At 45.6% G+C, this 14,288-nt stretch overlaps 1 protein-coding gene across 9 annotated transcripts in view; it reads right to left on the bottom strand.

Moving 5' to 3' along the window:
* Positions 1 to 8,188: 8,188 nt before the first annotated feature.
* Positions 8,189 to 14,288, bottom strand: part of LOC125447202 (suppressor of cytokine signaling 1-like) — a 53,566-nt gene continuing 47,466 nt past the window's right edge. For 8 of the 9 annotated variants that reach the window (XM_059640595.1, XM_048521420.2, XM_048521425.2 and 5 more), the window contains one exon: positions 8,189 to 13,034. In XM_059640595.1, the coding sequence (XP_059496578.1) occupies positions 12,381 to 12,974 (594 nt within the window). In that variant the 5' untranslated portion in view covers positions 12,975 to 13,034 and the 3' untranslated portion in view covers positions 8,189 to 12,380. Of the gene's footprint in view, positions 13,035 to 13,577; positions 13,839 to 14,288 lie in introns of all 9 variants that reach the window. The other variant, XM_059640596.1, reaches the window with a different exon arrangement.

Raw genomic sequence — 14,288 nt, 5'->3', positions numbered from 1 at the left:
CACTGCCTCAAACCCTTGGTCCACTTGTCCCAATCACCCTCCTCCCAATTCCTGCCCTCTTTAGCCACTTACCTGAAGCTGCTGCAAGCTTACAATAGCTTGAAGTCTCCTCACTGGCACTGTCTGGGGCATGGATGACTTTCTTTGTCGCAGAATGCATTTCCAGAACACTTGTACAGAACTTTATTCTTAAACACGGCTGCATCTGCTCTGTGTATCAAAATATACTTTTCTCTCAATATCTATTGCCAATTTGTGGCTGTCTTTCCTCATGCTGGGTTGCAATATAACTGAAGGGTGTCACGGTGACTCTGTGGTTACAACTGCGTCCTCCCTGCGCCAGGGACCCGTGTTCAATTCCACCCTCTGTCGACTGTCTGTGTGGATTTTGCACATTCTCCATCTGCGTGGGTTTCTTCTGGGTGCTCCAGTTTCCCCCAATAGTCCAAAGCACTGCAGGCTAGGAGGATCAGCCATTGGGTTGCAGGGTTAGGACAGGGGTTGGGTCAGGATGGGAATGTTCTGCAAAGGGTCAGCATGGACTCAATAGGCTGAGTAGCCTGATTCTATATCATATGGATTTTATGGCGATACATCTCATGCGCTATGAAAGGATGTGTATTCATACAGGTCCTGTCAAAACTTTGTAGCATCCCAAAGCACTTCAATGTACAACACCGGTTTCTCCTTGTGCAACAGTCTATGAACAGAGGCCATAATCTCAGAATAAAGTGTTGCCTGTTTAAGGAGGAATTTCTTCCCTTAGAGGAGACTGAATTGACGGAATTCTTTATTGTAGAGGGCTGTTGAGGCAGTCATCGAGTATATGCAAGGCTGAGACAGATTTTTAAACAGCGAGGGAATCAAATGTTGTGGGGAAAAGATAGGAAAGTGGAGTTGAGGATTTTCAGATCAGTTATGACCTCTGTCTGGTACAGCAGACCCAATGGGCTTAATGGTGTACTTCTACTTCTGCTGCTTATGGTCTTAAAACACTTCTGAAAGTATTATCAATGTTGCACTGGAGGGAAATGTGTCAATTACCCATGGACTACAGTGATTGAAAAATGCCTTCAATAATTGGTTAAACAATGAATGTTAATGAGGTCACAGAGGAGGTTAATCCCTTGCTTCTCTTTGAATAGTGCCAATCGCTATTTCCCTCCAGCTAAACAAAAAAAAACACCAAGGGTCGGCCATACGTTGCAACTGAAGGGCAATGCTGCCTTATGTCAATACTGCACAGACTGTCAGGACCTCAACACATCATCTAGACAAAGTGGTAGTCTCAACTTCTGATCGGTGACCAGAACCGGACAGCTACCCATTACCGGACAGCAAAGTGGTCTGCATCATTCCGAGGTCCTCACAAATTTAATGTTCCTGTCCTCATTTCAACTTAACAGGTCAGGAGCCGAATGAGAGCTAGCCAAATTAAGGCATCATTAAACTATCAAAGTTGGGATCAGGGATGACCTGGTTAAACACTGGCCCAAAAATTGCCAAGATTACTCCTCAGTTCCATTTCCCTTCACTTCGATCCAAAATGCCACTCGGGTTCCTGTTTTTAAAATGTATTTTTCCACAGGATGTGTGGGTCACTGACAAGGGACAGCATTTGTTACCCATGCCCAGTTGCCTTCATTCGGAATATTTGCTCAGCTACTGAGCACTGTGGATCTGGAGTCACTTGGAGGCCAGACCAGCTCAGTCAACTTCCTTCCTTAAAGGGTATCCATGAATCAGATAGGCTTTTACAGTGGATGATAAGAGTCATGGTCACCTTAATGAGATCAGTTTTCAATTCTAGATTCTACTAAAAGAATTTAAGTTCCACCAACAGTCAGGGCAGGATTTGAACAAACTCCCAAAGCTTCTGTTTCTTAGCCCAGTGATATTTCCCTGTATGTGAGAGAACCCCAATTTCCATACTCAAAAGGTTTCAGTCACCTAAAGGAAGTCATGTTGACAGTAAGCTACTTGCAAAATTGAGCAGGCCTCATTGCCATGTCAACAGGGTGTCCACCATATTTAAGTTCCCAGTTGTTCCATTAAAACCAAGCAAAGATGATGAACAATCCACCCATTCAGGTGGGGTTTAAACCAAGGCTTTCGAATGTTAGGTTTGTTTTTTGGAGACCCTCACGGACTTGGTGCAAGAGCAAGACACTGACGTGGCTACAAAAACACAATCCTTTATTATTAAGCAAGTACAAGCTGAGGAGGATCGCTGTACTCAACCTGGCACAGAGTGCTGAGTTTCAGGAGTGATTCAGACAGTCCCCACTTTTTATACTCTATGAATTGGCTGGTACATAAAACAATTACTACATTTGGAACACAGAGAGAACAGGATAGAGCACTGATCGTTCACAAAGTGACTGATAACGACAGGATGTGATTTCAAGCCAAAGTGTCTGGCTTGAACATAGGTCACTGACCTGGCCACTTGAGTAGAAACAGAAGGTTCATACCTTTACAGAAGTTTCATCCCTTTACAGAGCTACAGAAGTCTCACACCTTTACAAACATTTCCCAATCCTATTTGGGCAGGAAGTTTAAGACAGTTTCCATATACCCCTGTGTGAGAAGATAAGGAGCATAACAATTAATGGGATGTATTCCCATTAAAATCTCATTCCCTCCTTTTATCATTCCATGATAACCTATATCAGGGCTAAGAAGGGAGGTACTAGTCTGTCGGCAATAATTCTGCAACAGGAGTTCAGGCATACCATGAATACACAACAAACAGTTATGACAATCATTAAGATAACCAACCCATGCAGTAGGTATGAGCCCCAAGAACTGCCCAGAAGCCATCCCAACCATCCTTCCCAGGTCAGGGTTCCACTCTGTACCGATCTAACTGTCCCTGTATGGTTTGGATGACCTGGGTAATATTATAGGATTCATCGGTAACATGGATTATCCTCCTGTAATTGTACATATTCCTCCTTGTTGAGCCAGCTGATAGTCCACTGCATACCGGGTTTGCTGAGCCAAAGTTCGCCCAGTCCTTGATTTACTGCCTCCAATGCCAGCATTGTGCTGTTTCCCAGGGCGGTGAGTCCACATAGAAGGTAGTTTCAGTTTTTAGCGGATACCACCCCTGAGGAGCCTTCCAAACTGACAGTTCCCAATCGTATCCCAAGGGAGAGCCCAGGGTGACCGGATCCTGCCACTCAGTGCAAAACTTACGGAGCTTGTGACAATTCGTCGTCGAGTACGTGCTTGTTGGGGACAAGGGACCGTGAGAGACCCACTGGTCCCAACAGCAAACAGCGCCAGCAAAGTTGGAGCAGCAGTAGAAAAGGTCCCATTGAGAAGGAAAATGAATCCTTTCTTTGCCCGGCAGCAGGTAACGGACTCATGTACTATCTTGTAACTATTCCAGGAGGATTGACCCTGAAATGGTTGGAAGTCTGAGGAGTGAATGGAAATATCACATACCCCGTTTTTACATGGGTGCCATTACAACTCCCGTCCACTGTATGCCTGAAGTCACTTTTACCACGCTTGATTCCAACAGGGGTAGTTCAATAGCCCTCCTTTAGTTGTACTAGTTCTTTTTACACACTGACAGGGCCAGGAAGCATCATGGGGATGGTTAGTACACAACAAGTCCCAGTACCATTAAAACAAAGCAGACAGCTATTAGGATCCATACAGTTGGTCCCTTCCTTCCCAGGCTTAGGTTTAGTAGCTGCACAATTGGAAGGGCCATTAACCACCAATTCTACGCATTTACCCTGCACACCCCTCTTCCAAGTTCCTCCCTCTCCTTGGCAAGGCCTACCAGAATAATCTACTTCATAGAGTTGGTGAGGGTTCCATCCTGGTGTTGCTACAAATAAAGCCTCTACAGACTGTGAGATAACAAGGTATAGAGCTGGATGAACACAGCATGCCAAGCAGCATCATAGGAGCAGGAAGGCTGATGTTTCAGGCCTAGACCCTCTTCCCCTCTCCCATTTCTGAAGAAGGGTCTAGGCCCAAAACATCAGCTTTCCTGCTCCTCTGATGCTGCTTGGCCTGCTGTGTTCATCCAGCTCTACACCTTGTTATCTCAGATTCTCCAGCATCTGCAGCTCCTCTACAGACTGTGCTAGTAGATAACACGCTGTTCGATTACCATGCAGTTGGACATGTGTCCTGTGAAACAAATTGTCCTCCAACCCACGCACAGTCAGAACTCAGTTCAATCATTAGTCGTAAGCTGGTGAGGAGACCCATCGTTTTGCAGTCACTTAGGTAGATCCTGCAGTTCTGTCCCTCAACTTTAAGGGCTGTTGGAGTCTGGAGAAGCACTTGAAATGGCCCTTTCCACCTTAGTCCAAGCTTGGGATGATCCCATTCCCGAATGAGCATGAATTCTCCTACCTGCGGCCACGAAGAGCAATTCTGATCCTCAAGCTCCTGGTCTGATATCTGCGAAGGTGGTCCAAAGGCACATTTTACCTATGAATGGAGAAACTTTAGAGGTGACGTTAGCTGCTGGAACTACTTTTGCATTTCCTCACCCATAACATTCAAGACTATTGGGTGGGTGGGCTGATATTGGCATCCCAGGGTGTCCTACTGGGTCGGCCATAGACTATCTCTGCTGCTGAGAGTCCAGTAGTGGATTGGGTTATTATTCTCATGTGGTACAGAGCTAGGGGCAAAACCTTGAACCAGTTAAGGCCGGTTTCGGATGTTAGCTTAGTCAATTTAGCTTTGAGAGTTCCATTAGCTCTTTCCACTATCCCTGCCGCCTGGGGGTGGTAGGCACAGTGGAATTGTTGTTGGATGTGTAACGCATCACACAATTCCTTATTAATCTTTCCCACAATGGGGGCCATTATCTGAACCAATTTGTCAAGGCACTCCAAACCTTGGTGTTACTTCAGTTAATAACAATTTTACTACCATTGAGGCTTTGTTATTTGTCGTTGGGAAAACGTCTATCCACCTACTGAATACATCAACAATCACAAGACAATACTTACAACAATGTACACGCAGTAATTCTGTAAAATCTAGCTGAATACATTCAAATGGTCCACCTGGCAAGGGTGTTCTTCCTGGTGAGCATCTCACCCCCTGGCCAACATTGTTTTGCTGGCATGTCAAACATGATGCTATATAAGACTGGGCTGCCTCAGCCAGCTGGGGGTGGCACCAGGTACAGGGCATGATGCCACTCATTCCCTCCTTGCCAAGGTGGGTTTCAGAATGTTGCCTTTGCTCATTGATTGTGCTCAAAGTATCAGGTATACACACTTGGCCGATTGCAGTAACTGAAAGGCCTGATGACGCAGAATGTGAATATCCTTGCTCCTTCCAAATGTCCTTTTCAGAAGCAGGGGCGTCCCCCTGCCAGTGCTGAACAGTGACTATATCTGGCATGCCAGGCGTGCTCAAAGAAGGCGAGCGATTTGTCACCTGCTTGTTCATAGAGGGCACAATAAAAGTTTGATCTGCAGCAGCCTGATCGGCCGGAGTGTTGCCCTGAGTAACTACAGAGTATTCGGAGGCATGAGCAGCGCATTTGATAATAGCCAATTGTTTAGGGAGGAGGATCGCCTGGAGAAGGTTTTTGACATACAAGGAATTCTGGATGGGTGTACCTGAGGGCGTTAAAAACCCACGCTGAGACTATAGTTGACCAAAGTCACGGGAGACGCCAAAGGCATACTGAGAGTCAGCGTAAACATTCGCTGACTTCCCTGAGGCAGAATGCAAGCACGGGTGAGGGCAAAAAGTTTGCTTTCTGAGCCGACACCGGGGGCTCAAACGCTGCCCATTCTAATGTGGAGGTGGCATCGACAATCGCGTATCCAGAGAGAGGGGTTACCCAAGGGGGCCGTTTGGTTTGGGCTTGGACAGTGTACGGTGGTAAGGACACAAGCGATTGCTGGGGCTTATGGCAGTGTTGGGATGCCTGTAGGTGTAGGTTGGCCAAAGACGGGTAGAGTTGTAGAAGGGGTAGTGGCCCCGATAGGGCGGAGGGGTGCCTTCCCCAGTCCTCCTTATCTCGCTCGTCTGTGTCATTGATAATGGGAACTGCAGATGCTGGAGATTCCAAGATAATAAAATGTGAGGCTGGATGAACACAGCAGGCCAAGCAGCATCTCAGGAGCACAAAAGCTGACGTTTCGGGCCTAGACCCTTCATCAGAGAGCTCTCTGATGAAGGGTCTAGGCCCGAAACGTCAGCTTTTGTGCTCCTGAGATGCTGCTTGGCCTGCTGTGTTCATCCAGCCTCACATTTTATTATCATCGTCTGTGTCATTGCTTTGGAACAACATCGGCAAGCCAAATCGGTCAGGAGGTACCTCCAATTTTTTATTTTCCGTCAACTCAGCCTGCTGCCCTAATCCCTGTTGCCTGTTTCATCTTTCCTTTTCCTGTTCATTCATTTCACGATCCTCGCACTGCAGCTTTAAAACTCCAAGTTTTAGGTTTCCCCTCATTATCACAGGCGCTAATCACTCTCCTACGTGCATTATCCACCCAACTGGCCAGTTTTGATTTCTCAGTCAAATCTGCAGCTCTTTTTTCTCCAGGATGACATTAACCCTTTCCATTTGCTTCCCACATTACATGCCACATTGCCTCCTCAGCTTTAATACATAGATCTACATCCCACGTTCCCCCTATTGGCCAATTCTCATTTCCCAATTTTTTGTTTAGGCATGCTGACAGGCGTCTGAACCGTACTTCATTTTCGGGGTCATCCTGGCATAACCGATGCAAAGGGGTTCCGACACCCGACTTATCCAATGTCTGTCCCATTTTAACGCTTTTACTTCTTATTATCTCTGTATGCTATTCCAGTGTCCTGCACACCCACTTCAGGGTCCTGACCTCCGCGTGGGGGATCTCCCCTCTTAACAACCAGTCTAAGGCAGGGTGGTTGAGAGAGACACTGCAGTTATCCTTTACTTATGTTCCAGGGACTTGAACCCAGGTATTTTAACCTCCAAATTCCTGATTCCTGGGAGGACACTAACCTCTGAATTCCCGACATTTACCCGAGGACTCGAACCCCAGGCACTGGGGGACTCTAACCTCCCAGCATTAGGATTTATCAGTGTCCAGAATCGAGAGTCGTCTCGGGGTTCTGTCAATACACAGCCACGTAGGGACGAGGACTCACACGGGTGGTAGGTTAGTGAGAGAGACCAAAGGCGAATCATACCTTGCAGACCCATCTGTCTCACGCCACCGACACCCGAATGATCACTTATTCAGTCCTCCAAATACAACCTCCGTAAATGTTGGAACCCTGCTCACAGCGCCAAATGTTAGGCTCAAGGACTTGGTCCAAGAGCAAGACACTGACGTGGCTACAAAAATACAATCCTTTATTATTAAGCAAGTACAAGCTGAGGAGGATCGCTGTACTCAACCTGGCACAGAGTGCTGAGTTTCAGGAGTGATTCAGACAGTCCCCGCTTTTTATACTCTATGAATTGGCTGGTACATAAAACAATTACTACATTTGGAACACAGAGAGAACAGGATAGAGCACTGATCGTTCACAAAGTGACTGATAACGACAGGATGTGATTTCAAGCCAAAGTGTCTGGCTTGAACATAGGTCACTGACCTGGCCACTTGAGTAGAAACAGAAGGTTCATACCTTTACAGAAGTTTCATTCCTTTACAGAATTACAGAAGTCTCACACCTTTACAAACATTTCCCACCCAATCCTATTTGGGCAGGAAGTTTAAGGCAGTTTCCACATACCCCTGTGTGAGAAGATAAGGAGCATAGCAATTAATGGGATGTATTCCCATTAACATCTCACTAACCCAACAAGTGATGGTGTTTCCCCACTGAGAGGAACTAGCTCTAAAAGGGTTTTGATCTGAACATATACACGCGAGGTGAACGTAAGGTGAAGCAGTGTTCCAAATCATGCGGATAAATGCAAGCTTCTGCTTGAAGAGGAGAAAGGTTCCTGCAAATTATTTACTCATTGCCATCTCAGAGTCCTTCATTCCAAGAGCTCTATGGAATCAGTGAAGCAAAACGCTTTTTTATTTACATAAGATACCCACTCTGCTTCACAAAATCCTTCCGCTGCCAACTATTCATCATTGCACCATCCAGGAAAGCCCCGAAATAAACCAAAGTCAGCAAAGCCGCATTAAGACAAATATATTTATTTAATTCACAAATAAATATTCTGTACATGTGCTAAATGATACAATAAAACAGAGCAGCTAAGTTGCACTTGGTGCAAAGGGAAACTTGATTTGTAATGAATTACAAACAATATATCAAACAAAACAACCATGTTAAAATATTTGGTTCTTTTTTTGAACAGCAGTGTCTGGTTTACATGAGATTCGTAGTGTCTTTTCTGGAATTTGTCGGCAACATGACAGTTCAGTTCTCATGTGGCATCAAGCTGTAAGGTAATGGGTTTACTCCTATTCTTAAACATGTACAGTTCGACCTGCATCAGAAAATTTGGGTGCAACTGTTCTGGAAATTGGAGTGTACAGTTCCACATCATCAAAAGAATTGGGGTTGGGGGAGGAAATTGGCTTTCCAATTGATACGGTTGTTCAGCTGCAAATGCCTGGTCAGCAATACTGGTGGAAGTAGGGCCCAAAACAGCTCTCAAAGTGGAGGTGGATACTTGAAAGTGGATGCTCAAAGAACAAAAGAAATTGACAAGTTGAGAGAAAAGGCAGGAGAATGAGCTTAAGTGGCCAGCTCTCTCCAAGGGCAGACACAGACACAGTGGTCTGAATGGGCTCCCTCTTCGCTGTAAGATTCTTACCATTTTAGGGTCGTTCATCCACTCGGGTGTGCACTCAATGAATGACAACAAAACTTTCCTGTCATCCCTGGCCTATGCTTTTACTACCTCCAAATCACCCTCATGCAAAAGCACAGTCAGTCTGCACCGTTACAAAAACAGAAATAGCCAGATAAGCTCAGCAGGTCTAACAGCATCTATGGAGAGAAATCAGAGTGACCCTTCCTCAGAACTAGAAAGTGGTTTAAACTAGGCAATAGCTGAGATCTATGCTGTCTGTTTCTTTCTCACATCCCTATTGTGGCTTCTTGCATTATGGTGACATCACTGGATTAGTGACCCAGAGCCCTCAGCTAATGCTCTGGGGACATGGATTCAAATCCCACATGACAGATGGTGAAATTTAATTTCAATAAAATTGGAATGAAAAGCTAACCATTATGTGCCACTCTCAGCTGTTGTAAAAATCAGTCTCGTTCACTAATGCCTTTAAAGGGAATCTGCTGTCCTTACCTGGTCTGGCCTATATGAGACTCCAGACCCATCGCAATGCAGTTGACTCATTAGGGATGGATAACTCAGCTTCATCCACATCCCATGAAACAATTTTTAAAAAAACAAACTTATAGGGTTAATCTTAACTAAATTTCACCTCCTCAAAGTACCCAGGTCAGTATGAACACCTCATCTCTGACTATTATTGAAGCCAGCTTAGGCCAAAACTAAGGGATAGGGCCTCATTTGTTCAAGAAAGTTTGGACAACTTTGAAAAGCAGACGGGGGCATGGTGAGATGAGGATCCTGAGATCTGGCCCTACCAATACGGAGTAGATAGATATATTTTCTCACAGCTCATCAATAGTCATCATGGAGTTGGATGCTCACTGACTCATGAGACCCGGGAGCAAAGTTGAGTGCAGCTTTTCTTGATGCATATTGATTCAGAAAGAGCACATGGTTGCTGAACATGGAGAACGAGATCTTCAGGAAAGCAGTCATCAGTGGCCGGTGTTAGTGGATGATAGAGGGAATTTTGAAATTGCATCTGATCTGTTATGGATGTGTGCAAATTCAACATTCAACACACCAAGAAGTGACAAAACAAAAAGGAAGGAGGAACCACTATGTAAGCCAGACACTGCTCTTTTCAAATACATCAAATTTTTAACCAAGTTGCAAAAACTGCAATACCTTCAAACTACAATATGAATTTCTACAGTATCAAGCACACATCGGAGAGAACTCGCACAAGCTATTCTTTTATTCTGTGGTGGAATGTGAGCCTCTCTGACTGTCTGTTAATCATCCCTGATTGCCTGGAGGCTACCCCATAGCCCAATAGATACCAATCATTCTCTCTCAGGGTTGTCACCTACTCAGGAACAAGACAGTTTTTTGGCAGTCTCTCCCAAGAATGCAAAGTGTAGAAATGACTTGATTTTCTTTACCTAAAACTGGTCTGATTGGGGTTGAATTGAACCAAAGTGGAAGTGACAAGTTCCTCTCACCCAGTAAATATTGGACCCCAAACCTAACTTTTCCTCCCATCTGCATTAAGAACTGAGTTAAAAGGACAACTCTAACATCCATGGGACATCAGTCAAGTCATCCATTGATCATATGAATCCCAAATGATAGGCTCCCAGAGCATCACATGATCTAGGCCATCAGAACTATTTGTTATTGTTCACTGCAATTGGAACTAGCATCCCCATTACTAACCTCAACACTTGCAATAAATCAATAAGAAACATCTTGTTTCAAACAACTATTTCCTTTCTTTATTAAGAAATACCTTTCAAATAAAAATTTGAGTACCAAAAAGCTGATTGGCTACAAGTGAGCTCACCATATTCACTGGAGACAGCAAAGGTTAGGATTAATCTTCTGTTTAAATTCTAACCGGGATTTGATGTGCACTCAGGATCAAGACAGTGGAACAAGCTCAGCTTTGGTGTGAAAAGTCTAAGCTGTTTGACAAACTTGAATAAACAAACCACAAGCATGGAACCATAGAGAGTAACAAGGTGGCATCGATCAATGGTTCCGCACTGACAAATAACAGCAATCACAGAGCGAGTTTCGGCCCAAAATCCAATCAAAGGGACGGTCCACTGAACTGCGTGGTGACCTGAGCAGATTTAGATACTTTCACTACAACAATCGAGAGATCATTGGGTGATTCTTTCTGAATGGCAGATTCATTTACCAAACTATATTTACATTTGTGCTGGTTCTTGCGTTCCTGTTGTCAAAAATGCAGATTTATGCTAAGGAGTTTTTTCATTGGTATTGGGGTAGCAAGACAGGGCAAGACGGGAGTTAATTTGCCTATCCAGGCCACCCTTCTTTGCGTAATAGATCAGGTAATGAGTGCGGGTGGGATTTTTAGCCAAGGCCAGAAGCTGACCCCTGACATACTTTGGCCTTCCTGCTCCCTGAAAGATGCCTGCAACACTCATAGTACAAGATCAATACAGTGTTGAAGCAGGCTGTTTGGCCCATCGAGTTCACACCAACCCTCCACAGAATATCCCACACTGACCCATGGCCCTAATCAAGTTTCCCATGGCTTATCAACCCAGCTTGCACATCCCTGGACACTATGCACAAGGCCAATCCATCTAACCTGCAAATCTTTGGACCGGGAGAGGTAAACGGGCCCAGAGGAAACCCATGCAGATAGAGGCAGAAAATCTGTGTGGAATTTGCACAGTCGCCCGAGGGTGGAGTCAAACTTGGGTGCCTGGCACAATGAAGCACATATGAGCCATGGTGCTGCCCTAATGGGGGAACGGGTCAGGGAACAGTACAGTAGTTGTGGCATCCCCAGTCAAAACAATTCTAAATCTCACACTGATACCCTGGAGGCATGGTTTCAAATTCCAACACAGTAGCTGATGGAATTGGGGGTTCTTGTGTGGTGCAGTAGTGGCGACCCTGCCACTAAGCCAGGAGGCCAGGGCTCAAATTCCACCTGCCCCAGAGCTGCGTCATGACATCTAAGAGCTGGCTGATAGGAAAATATCTGCAAGATAAAATGGAGCATTACCAACTCTGTTCTGTACAGTCTCTCCTTCTGTACCAAATTCCAACCAGTACAATCATTTTTTTAGTTACATATTAAAATATAGATATGAATATATAAACTAAAAACATCTGACAAAAATAATTCATTCTGCAGAATGTAATGCTTTTGCACAACTAAATAATCTTCAGCACTGGCTTCACAGATGGAACCAAAGACACAGTCTTCTTTGAAAGAATGAAAATGATGCCTGCACATCCTTCAGAAATGATTGACTGAAAAATCTGTCTTTTCCCAGCCTCCTTGCTCAGGCAGTAAGTGCTGGAGAGCTCACTTGGCTGTGGGCATGGGCCCTTCCTGGACTGCACAGTGCCCGTATATACATCCACTAGTCAACGACACGCCTACGTCACATCGCCAGGGCAGAGGGAGCACAGAAACCAGAAGGGCGCTTGTGGTATCCTCAGGAGGCCCTGTGCTCCGTACTGCACGTGAATGCACTCCTTCCCCCAAAACTCTCAACTGCCGCCAGCGATCTATTTCACGCCTGGGCTTCACAAAACCAAACAGAAAACTTTGGCGATTCCTCGGTTACAGTTTGAACGGAAATTCCTCCATGTACTCCTGGAGCCGGGGCACCAAGGGAAGTTTCCGCACGCTTTCAATGCCAAAATGGCCGATTATGTTCTTCCTGCACAACTGCTTTAGATTCAGGATGGGGTTTTTCCGTAAGGGCTTGGAAAATACCACCGAGACCCCGCAGTCAAACCTGAAGGGCTTTATCTGGGTGCTGTCCACACAGTACTCCAGGAGCTTCAGAATGCAGTCAAAGCAGGCACCGTTGAACCAAAAGTGTTCTTTCTCAAACAAGATCCGCATGCTGACCGGTCCATTCTCGGCCCGGACGCTCAGGCTGAACAAGTGGTTGGCCCGAGAGCTGTCCCGAACGAGGAAAGTGCCCACTGGTTCCATTGTCAGCATGGCATGAGCCTGAGCCACAGTAAGCGGGCCCCAGTAAAATCCACTCTCGTCCAGGAAGCGGAGGGTCCGGTTCACAATCTCTTGCTCTCGGTTGCGGAACGGGCGGAAGTGGGTGGGCTGGTCAGGCGGACAGTGCTGGAATCGGGGAGGCTCGGGTCGTCGCGCATTCGCCAGTGCATCCAGTTGTGTGCTCCCGCCGACCATCTCAGAGAGTCCGCCAACTTCGAAGGGACTCCATCTTTAACCTCCGTGTGGAGAAACGTCCTGGAGGTGGCAGGAGAAAAAGAGAACTAGTTGAAAAGAGAATGAGATTGGAGATTTCAAACAGGACATACAGTCAGCTAGAAGTACAGTATGGAAGCAAACCCTTCTGTCCAACTGGTCCATACTGACCAGATATCCTAAATAAATCGAGTCCTACTTTGCCAGCATTTGGCCCATATCCCTCTAAACCCGTCCTGCTCGCTTACCCATCCAGATGCCTTTTAAATGTTGTAATTGTACCAGCCTCCACCACTTCCTCTGGCAGCTCATTTCGTACACACACTAACCTCTGTGTGAAAATATTAGCCCTTAGATCCCTTTTAAATCTTTCTCTCTCACCTTAAACCCATGTCGTCTAGTTTTGGACTCCGCCCTGTCCTGGGATAAAGGCAGTGACTTTTCACCCTATCCATGCCCTGACCCCATGCGCAGACACCAGTTTGACACTGAAAAACAAGTCAGAATCCAACCCGACACACTAACTCCAACAGTGTAGCTACTGAAGCAAATCAGAAACCAGGTATTCTATGGTGATTAACTCACCAGTCTCCCCAAAGACTGTCCACCGTCTACGAGCCACAAGTCAGGAATGCGGTGGAATACTCCCCACTTGCCTGGATTACTGCAGCTCTAACAACACTCAAAAACACTTAAAAATTCAACACCATCCAGGCCACAGTAGCGCTCTTGACTGGTACCCCATCCACCATCTTTAAAATTCACTCCATCCTTTACTGCTACACAGTGTCACCAATATGGACCATGGTGCACTGCAGCAACTCACCGACACTCCTTTGACAGCACCTGTAAAAACAATGTCTTATTATTTTTTCTGTATTTTTGATTGTGGAGTGAAATGGGAAAAGGTGTGTTCTCCAAACCAAGGCTTATTGAAGAATTACTGCACTGCTTAGAAGCAAGTTACCTGATGCTTATTGCAAGTGCAGTTTACATAGCTGCTTGTTCTATCAGTCGTGGGTAAGTCTAGCAACAGATAAGCTAGAGCTAGGGGTCTGTGTGGAATTAGAGATTCAGCCAGCAACAGGCAGCTGAACGGTCAGTACATGTATCACTGCCAAAGGCTTTCCGTCTATCACCAGTGTGATTGGTTCCCAAGTAACTGAAAAGCTGGTGGGCATGAATGTTTGGGGAGAATACTTTGTCTGTCCAAGAAGGAGCAAGCTGCAGTTACTCCGCAGTAAAAAAAAATGAATTTCAATCTTGAAGAAAGGCCGTCTGATTTTGCCTCTTCAG

The sequence above is a fragment of the Stegostoma tigrinum genome, chromosome 38 (genome assembly GCF_030684315.1).
Source record: "Stegostoma tigrinum isolate sSteTig4 chromosome 38, sSteTig4.hap1, whole genome shotgun sequence".
Lineage (NCBI taxonomy): Eukaryota > Metazoa > Chordata > Chondrichthyes > Orectolobiformes > Stegostomatidae > Stegostoma > Stegostoma tigrinum.
The sequence above is the reverse complement of the archived record's forward strand: the minus strand, read 5'-3'. Positions and strand labels throughout refer to the sequence as shown.